This window comes from Cyprinodon tularosa, unplaced genomic scaffold (genome assembly GCF_016077235.1).
Source record: "Cyprinodon tularosa strain WSP-4 unplaced genomic scaffold, ASM1607723v1 ctg21, whole genome shotgun sequence".
In the NCBI taxonomy this organism is placed as follows: domain Eukaryota; kingdom Metazoa; phylum Chordata; class Actinopteri; order Cyprinodontiformes; family Cyprinodontidae; genus Cyprinodon; species Cyprinodon tularosa.
The window spans coordinates 1,849,701-1,858,260 of NW_024038778.1; the positions used below are offsets into that span (position 1 = coordinate 1,849,701).

The 8,560-nt window shown below is 39.4% G+C and overlaps 1 protein-coding gene across 1 annotated transcript; it reads left to right on the top strand.

Annotated features, from left to right (window-relative positions):
• The first annotated feature begins 1,728 nt into the window (after positions 1–1,728).
• alkbh5 (alkB homolog 5, RNA demethylase) lies at positions 1,729–7,081 on the top strand. Its single transcript, XM_038285299.1, has 4 exons — positions 1,729–2,488; positions 5,502–5,582; positions 5,687–5,809; positions 6,397–7,081. Exons 1-4 carry the CDS (start codon positions 1,776–1,778, stop codon positions 6,554–6,556), a joined length of 1,077 nt encoding a protein of 358 aa, XP_038141227.1. The 5' UTR covers positions 1,729–1,775; the 3' UTR covers positions 6,557–7,081.
• The last annotated feature ends 1,479 nt before the right edge of the window (positions 7,082–8,560 follow it).

Below are 8,560 nucleotides of genomic sequence, written 5' to 3' on the forward strand. Positions count from 1 at the left end.
GTCTATTTGTTAGCAAAGGCTGTAGGAAAGTATAGTTTGTCTTTATTTAGAAAATATGGATGTTTTGCTCGTTAATTTATTTTCCCATTGGAACAGTGTAGCTTGACCCTGAGGTTTTGGTGCCTATCTACTTTTGGCCATCCCTCAGTGTACATTGGTTAATGCCTGGCCACCCTTATAAAAATTCATGGCTAAGCCTCTGAAGAGTGGCAGTCTGTGGGAGTGGCGCTCAAACTCATAACCTCAAGATTCTAATCAGGGGCGGAGCTAGATGGGGGGCCAGGAGTGGGCATGGCCCCTTGTAGCTAATCATTGGCCACCCCATCATTTATTTCCCTCTAATACAGATGGAGGCAACAGTTATAATCTCAAGTGGAATATTCAAAACATTTTAATTTTTCATATATTAACAATTACTTGAGAACAAAAACACTGTGATTGATTAAGCACCTCAATAAACTTACATTAAAAATGATAAGTACAGAATTCAAGTAAAGAGAAAATTATGTGTCTCTGCAAGTCATCTAGGAGTCTTCAGTGAAATCATAGATAAATAACTATTTTAACTATTTTAATAAAAACATATTAAATAATCAATTTATGTAGGTATTAGTACTTGTAAATATCAATTTTATGCAGGATGATTACTGATAAAAATGGGTAAGTAATGACAATGGAAAAGATGTTCACCCAAAACTCAAACTTTTTATCCACTATACCTTCTATTTAAAAAGCATGGATATTTGAATATATTCGTCTAGTTGTTAGCAAAGGCTGTGGGAAAGTATAGTTTGCCTTTATTTAGAAAATGTGGATGTTTTGCTTGTTAATTTTCCTATTGCAACAGTGCAGATTGACCGTGCCTACCCACTTTTGGCCACCCCTCAGTGTACACTGGTTATTGCCTGGGCACCCTTATAAAAAATTCTGGCTACGCCCCTGATTCCAAGCTTCATGCCCTAACCACTAGGCCGCCACTCCCCAAATGTTTATGTTTTTCCATATTTGGTCCCTAAAAATCTAATATAGTCGAATAATCGATAATAGAACAAAGAACAGTAGATAAGTTATTTTCAAAGAGAATGTTATTGGTGAGTAGTTAAATGGTGAGACAAAATTAGCCTCACAGAGCGTCCCTCCCACAAACTGAAATCCCCACTGAGCATGCGCAGACCGTCGGCAGGTTACACGAGTTTATATTCAGGCTTATTCTTGGAGACGGGCTGAGGAGGTGTGTTTAGCTTCGCATTTTATTAACTATTTAGTTACTGTGTTTTTTCAGGCTTTATGGATCATTGAAAAAAGCCGACAAAGTTTCCAGCTTGGGAATGTTGGTGGTGACATGTCGCTGCGTGGTTTCTCGGTAATTCCAGGCGGCGAAGGAGTAACCAAGCCAGGCTAACCGAGCTAACGGCTATCAGCTAACACCGTTGGCTGCTCCATCGCTATAAAGGAGCGCAGTAAGGGTTTTTTTGACGCAGCATTTAATAACAACCCTCTTTCTTTCTCAACTCCTGGATATATCGACTTCAGAACTTTTAAATGGGAGCAATGCTTCAACGCGAAGGCTAAACGTGGAGTCCTAGCTAACATCGGCTACTTTTGTTGATGCTATGTGTGAGACTTAATGGACTCTTGTAGCAATTTATTCTGAGTTTGTGCATCGCGATCGAACTGTAGTAAATCTGTGATGAAACGCATAATTGAAGTGCGTTAATTTGTTTAATAAAAAAAAAACGTTTTTGCAACACGGCGATCATATTGTTTTGGTCGACATGGCAGCCAGCGGATACTCTGACCTGAGAGAGAAGCTAAAGTCCATGACTCCGCACCGGGATGACTACGGGAACAAATTCCGGGCGAGTAACGGCAGCGAGAAGGGTCGAAAGCGGAAGTATCGAGAGTCGGACGACGACGAATACGAGCATAGCGATGACAGCGCTGACCTCCGGGAGCAGGAGGCCCGCCGGGTGAGGAGCAGCGTCCTACAGCGGAGCATCTTCACCCCGGAGGAGTGCGGCCGCATCGAGGAGAAGATCGACGAGGTGGTCGCTAAAGCAGAGGCTGGACTGTACCGGGAGCACACGGTGGACAGGGCGCCCCTCCGAAACAAGTACTTCTTTGGGGAGGGGTACACGTACGGTGCCCAGCTGGAGAGGCGCGGGCCGGGCCAGGAGCGACTGTACCGCAAAGGAGAGGTGGACGAGATCCCGAGCTGGGTTCATGAGCTGGTGATCGAGCGCCTGGTGTCCAACGGGGTGATTCCTGAGGGGTTCGTCAACAGCGCGGTGATCAACGATTACCAGCCGGGTGGATGCATCGTGTCCCACGTGGACCCCCTCCACATCTTCGCTCGGCCCATCGTCTCGGTGTCCTTCTTCAGTGACAGCGCGCTGTGTTTCGGCTGCCGCTTCCAGTTCAAACCGATCCGGGTGTCAGAGCCGGTGTTCGTCCTGCCTGTGAGGAGAGGGAGTGTCACAGTGCTCAGGTAAGCACTGCCATACCTCACAATCACTGCACAATCAGGACAAAACATCAGTGAAAAGCTCCTCTCAGTTTACTCACTTTTACAGCTATTAAAAAAACCCTTTAGTTTCTTTTATTACAGTATTACATCAAATGAAAGTATTTTAAAATCAGAAGTCTAAATTTATCCTTGATCACTTTTAAAAGTAATTTTAATCTGAGCAATGAACCTAACCATAATTTAAATATGAATTTATTGAAAATGACTTATCTGTAATGGGGCCTAGCAAAAGTTTTTTTTCTTTTCTTTAAATATTTATTTCTCATTTATCACTGACTTGAATTTATTCCATTTGGATTTAAGGTATGAGTCATTAAAAATTATTGCGTGTTTCTGAAGTGAAAATAAATGCAATAATAGTTTTTTTTTAAAAAAAATTCATAGTTTGTGCTGCATATAGGGCTGAAACAATCAGAGTAATGTGATTAATTGATTATTGAATTAATCGTCAACTAATTGATTAATCGTTAAAACTAGCCTTTAGCTGTTTTAGTTTCACCAGGTTTAATTTCATTAAAAAAATCTCTTTGAGGTACCTTTTCATATCCGAATATTAATCCATTTATGTAATAAAAATAATCAACAGATTAATCTATTTGCAAAACAATCATTAGTTGCAGTCCTAATATGTAAATATCATGGTATGAAATTTTCAGAAAACATCCTTAAACATTAGATGTTTAATATGTGATTTTATGAACAAGTGTCGATGTTAAACATGTTAGGTTTACCTAACTATGCAGAGGAGGTAAGGATTACATTTGTCAACGAGGCAGTCAAGAGGGTAGTGTTAATCTTTGGAGGAGCTGCAGAGATAGAGTTGGACATTATGGGCAAGAATGAGTTCTACACTCTACAGTAACGGATGACTGTGGGATGAGGAAATCCACTGTTGAATGAGAGAAGAATCAGGAACATGGAAAATAATATTTTTGGAACAATCAGACCAACACTCGCCAGCAGAAAACAAAGAACCATATCTGAATGAATCATGATGGTTGCAGTTTTCTGCTGTTGGTTGGTTTTACCAAATATGGGGTGGTGCAGGCAGGGGAGCTTTAACAGTTGGCAAAAGACTGATCCTTAGGTTAATCTTTTAACAGAAGAACAGAAATAAAATGTACAGCCTGAGCTACAGGCTTATGTTGTAATGGCCTAGTCTTAATCATTTTTCACACTGAAGATAGGACATTAACGTTTTTCAAGTAAGGGTCGACCTGCTAACAATCAGCATTTGGCTCCCTTCCCACTGGCAAAGAAAGGTGGATCTAACCCCTCGCTGGTGAGCTGCATGGCCTCCGTTCCCCCCCGCTGCTGCATGTCTGGGAACACCATCACGCTGGGTTAGCGCTGATGATGTCAGAAATCAAGAAAATAAACAATGGAGAGAAACATGTAAGGAAGCCAGGGCATAATAAGTGTGCTTTATTGTTTTGCTCTTTTGTCCCTCCGAATTCCTCCCACCAGTGTTGATCGAATGTAAACGGAGTCGTTTTGGCTTGTTAGATCATAAGCATCCAGAGCGGTGTGATGTCCGTACATTGCACTGAATGGTGATACGTAATTTAGTGGGCATTCTGGTGTTCCCCAATGGTGATTTTAACACGGGTCGCTTGCCAAGTCTTTTGACCCGGGTAGTGATAGTTCAGTGAGCTGTTCCCACTGTCGCTAATAGCTGATTGTTCCCGGGTTTAAACAGGTTCTTAGGCCAGTGGGAAAGAGGTATTACTGAGCTTGGTGTTTGCTAGCTTACTAGACTAGCCCCACCTGCCAGCGGACAAAATAATTTTCGCCTGCGACTTTGGTCTAGCCTCTATCAATGCCCCAGGCCCTAGAACTGGCAGGCCAATCACAACAAAGAGATGTGTTTTGAATTTCTGGATGCAAAGCGTGCAGGGTTTTGAGGGCGGGACGACAAAGCTGTGCAACGCTGGAGAAAGCACAACAAGAAACTAAAGCTACGGTGCATGACTGTTAGAAAATTAAGCAGTTAGATTTTCACAGGTCGTAATTATATACTGATAATGTCAATTTACCTTGGCTATATTCCACGGAAGAGCGACAGATATCCTTGGCTCGTCTGTGTTGTGGCGGAGCTTTTTAAAGACTCTGTTTTCGAGGAAGTAGGCTCCCGAGTTCTCTTTTCAGCAGCTGTCGTTCTGCAGGGGCACCTGCTTCCACCCCGTTTTCAATCCACCTCCATTAAATTGGCAGATCTCTTTCCAGTCTATTCAACACCGTTGTACATGCTCAACAGACTCGAATGAATTCCCCCCGGTGTAATCGAAACGTTCACTCCAACTTTCTGTAATCTTTTTGCCACTGAAAACGGTTGATTTGAACTTTGGAAACGTTGTGTACAGTGGTGTAGTACACTGGCTACTCGCATGTCTTTTTTTGCACAACAACAATAGTCCAACTCCATGATCTCAACAAGTTATCCACTGCTCACATCACACGCCGTTTGTTTACACTCCCCCACCAGCTTTCTACTTCAGTCATTTGCACGCATTGGTCAGAGCGTTGGCCAATAGGCTCAGACATGGTTTGAAAGACAACGGTTACGATTTTTCATTCATCGGGGCCAGACTGAATTACACGTTTAATCTCACATTCAGTCTGGTTTATCAGGCTAAGTATTTGCTGCAAAGAGGAAAAAAATATTATTAGTTTATATGCACAATTCTGGTAGAGACATTTTTTTTAACCAACCCAGATTTTTGTTTCATTAGGAGCATCAGTCCGTGCATCATAAATGTATATATTAGCTTTTACTTTATTTTATTTAATTGGTCGAATAACATTTTCATCATATTTTACTTTATTTAGATGTTACCTTGAGTCTTATGAACTCCACTAAAATACTTTGTATACAAGTTTGTGGTTGTAATGTGAAAAAAAAAAAGATGAAGTGTGTTTCCATGTGTTTCCATGACTCAGTAGCTGAAAAAAAAGCTTTTCTTTTGATTCACAGTGGCTATGCTGCTGATGACATCACTCACTGCATCAGGCCTCAGGACATCAAGGAGAGACGTGCAGTAATCATCCTCAGAAAGTGAGTCGGTGTCCTGTTTGTAGAACACAACTGCTCAGGGGAAATGTCCTTTTATTTAATGTTTTTAAACTTGTGTATTCTATTTGATCTCTTTACGTTATCAGAACTAAACCCGATGCCCCTCGGCTGGACTCTGAGAGCCCTTTAAGTTCGTCTCCTGCACTGAGACCCGCTCCTCTCAAAGCCAAGCGCTCTCATCGAAAAGCAGACCCGGATGCTGCTCACAGGTATTCACCTTAGATTTTTTAAATTTTTTTGGAAAGTTTACTGCTTGACCTGTAAGGCAGTTATAGCATTTTAAATGGTCTATAGTCTCTTAAAGCAAGATAAACAGAAAAGAAGTGGATCCCTATTTATTTTTATAACTGAAAGGCTGGTTGTACGTTGTGACTTTGGCATTTTATTATTTTTTTGCTCAGTTTTGTTCTTTTAACTTTCAAAAATCAACCCAAAAAAATTACGTAGGAGAGAGAATAGGAAACATTCATAACTGAATGAATTCTGGTCTTTTCTATCTGAAACACTAACATTAAATTAAAGGAGCATTTGCACAAAGTTCCGTTTTAACTGAAACTTATAACTTGGTCATGATAGGATCTTGAGTGTCTCAGGGATAGTGTTTGACAAAGCAAGCATTAGCTGGCAAAAGGTTTGAGTAAATAATAACAGCAGTCCATTAATGATTTAGTTTAAGGGAAAAGAAGTCATCATTAAATAACTAATTATTCAAATGTTTGATTTAGTTTCATCGGCCATACAACTGATTTATATTCTATTTAAAATTCGATTTTTATTCCCATTTTTGTGTTACCAGGCCAAGGGTCCTGGAGATGGATAAGGAGGAGAACAGACATCCTTCACTATCCCGCCATCCTCGCCGCGGTGCCAGCTCAGAAAATTACAGGAGCCGTGATGAAGACCACGACAAACATCAGGAGAGCTCAGGGCGCAAAGTCAAAATGAGACGCCACTGAGCACCTCTTTGACACGCTTGTTCACTTACTAAAATATTTCTGCTCCTTTATCTACGTCAGTATTGTAACTTTTCTTATGTTTCTTTGGTCAATTGTTATTTGAATGGTCCAGTTTATTCTGATGCAAGAACCTCAGCTAGGTTTGAGTTTTATTTGAGTCTAAAAAATGTTTGTTTTCTGGCAGATAAAACTGGCTTTTCTGCTGCTTATGATAAACCTCACCTTACTTACTAAAGTAAGAGTCTGTTGTTTAACAGTTCAGTTAGTTTAAATTAAACATTTCTTTGTTTATGTATTAATAGAGGATCGGAAAAGGCATGTATTTTTTCTACCTTGAAAACTAAAGGACAGTTGGACATATGGACCTGTACAGAAGCAAACCCAGGCTGTAATCTAACCTCATAATGTACAAATCAGCAGTCTTTATTTGGGGGTTTTATGGAGACCGATCTTGTTTTTTGTGTTCTCTATATCCTTTCAAATCCATTACCTTTGCATCATGTCAAATCTTTTCTTTTTACTTTTACTTATTCTATTAAGCTACAAATTTCAGTTATAAGTTGATGTATATGGCACGAGTTCATCTCTGCTTTATGACTTATGATTTTAGTTAATTTAGGTTGAGTTGTTACAGGAGCTAAGCGAATGCTCTGTGGGAGATGATACTTTCTCCTGCCTCTGTATAAGGCCGCTGTATACTTTATGACATGAAACATGTCATTCCTGTTCCTTAATAAATCCACTTTTTCCTCATATTACTCTGTTTTTAATGTATTCTGTTAAAAGGAATTTGTATTTTATGTCTGAAAATATCTGTGAAGAAATCTGCATTTGTGGATTGTTGCATAAACATGTTTCTTAGATACCATATTTGGTAAAGGTGCTGCCTTAGCAGACAACTAGGTTAGTCTGGAGTTACACATGAATAAAAATAACCTCAGGTCACAGGAGAAATTACTTTCTAAAAACAGGATGAGTGAAGCTCTGCTGCACTTACGAACTTGGTTAAAGGTTATCTCCACAAACCAAACCTGGGATCCTTAGTGGTGTAAAAAGTGCAGACCAAAATGGATTCATTGGAAAAAGGTCAATATTTATAGCCCACAGTGTGTGTACCATGCAAGTAATCAACATGATTCCCATTTAAAAGAAACATCCTATATCTGCATTTTCAAATTAGGAGAGTTATTTGAGGTTTCTGGCCTGTTTGACACTTCTTAATGTGTTTCTACTCTTTGTTTCTAGGTTAAAGGTCCAGTTTGGGTTTCTTGAATCGATCAGTATTCAGAATGTTACCCAACCCTGTTGTATTGGCCTGTTTTTCAACAGATAAAAGCTTAGTTTGTGTGTTTGCAAAGAGTTAAACTTTAACTTGGGTAGAGGTGCATTAAGTAAACCTACCAACGGGTTTTGTCGCTCTCTTAGAGCTATTTTCTCTGCAGATTCTGTAAGATAGTTAACATGTTGTTTGAAAACTATTGATGAATAAGGAATAGATGTAAATTTAGATGCGACCATCCTGTTAATAGAAATTAATCCATGAAAATAAAGACAAGACCTGGTTGTTACTTTGCATATAATCCTAATAAAAAATCTGAAATAAGATCATTACAAAATACAACAGAGGAAATTGACATTTTAAGTTGCTGTTGTTACTTTATTAATCCCAAAGGGTAATTAAATGTTACAGTAACTCATGAGCAGTTTTTTGTCTCACTAGATAGAAAATGAAATAATATTTATAAAAACTGATGTGGAAACATAAATGCTAACCTAAACATTTGTCTGTGTGCATCTATGTCTGGTGCGTTTTCTGGTTAAAACATCCTAGTTCCTCATTAAGTGAAGTAACACTGGGTAAAAGTAGTCATATTTTAAAACAATATGACTCGAGTAGAAGTAAAAAGGAGGGCCAAAGCTGGTCATTTTTACCTAATAATTACAAAGGTAAATGAAGCCAGTTACTACCTGCCTCTGCTGCATTTAAAAAAAAGGAATTTTGAA

What these genes read in the sequence shown, in the direction of transcription:
- alkbh5 (XM_038285299.1), top strand. Translation starts at nt 1,776, where the DNA reads ATGGCAGCCAGCGGATACTCTGACCTGAGAGAGAAGCTAAAGTCCATG. An exon ending in GCAGTAATCATCCTCAGAAA is followed by an intron (nt 5,583 to 5,686) that starts GTGAGTCGGTGT and finishes TTACGTTATCAG; the next exon opens with AACTAAACCCGATGCCCCTC. An exon ending in GACCCGGATGCTGCTCACAG is followed by an intron (nt 5,810 to 6,396) that starts GTATTCACCTTA and finishes TTGTGTTACCAG; the next exon opens with GCCAAGGGTCCTGGAGATGG.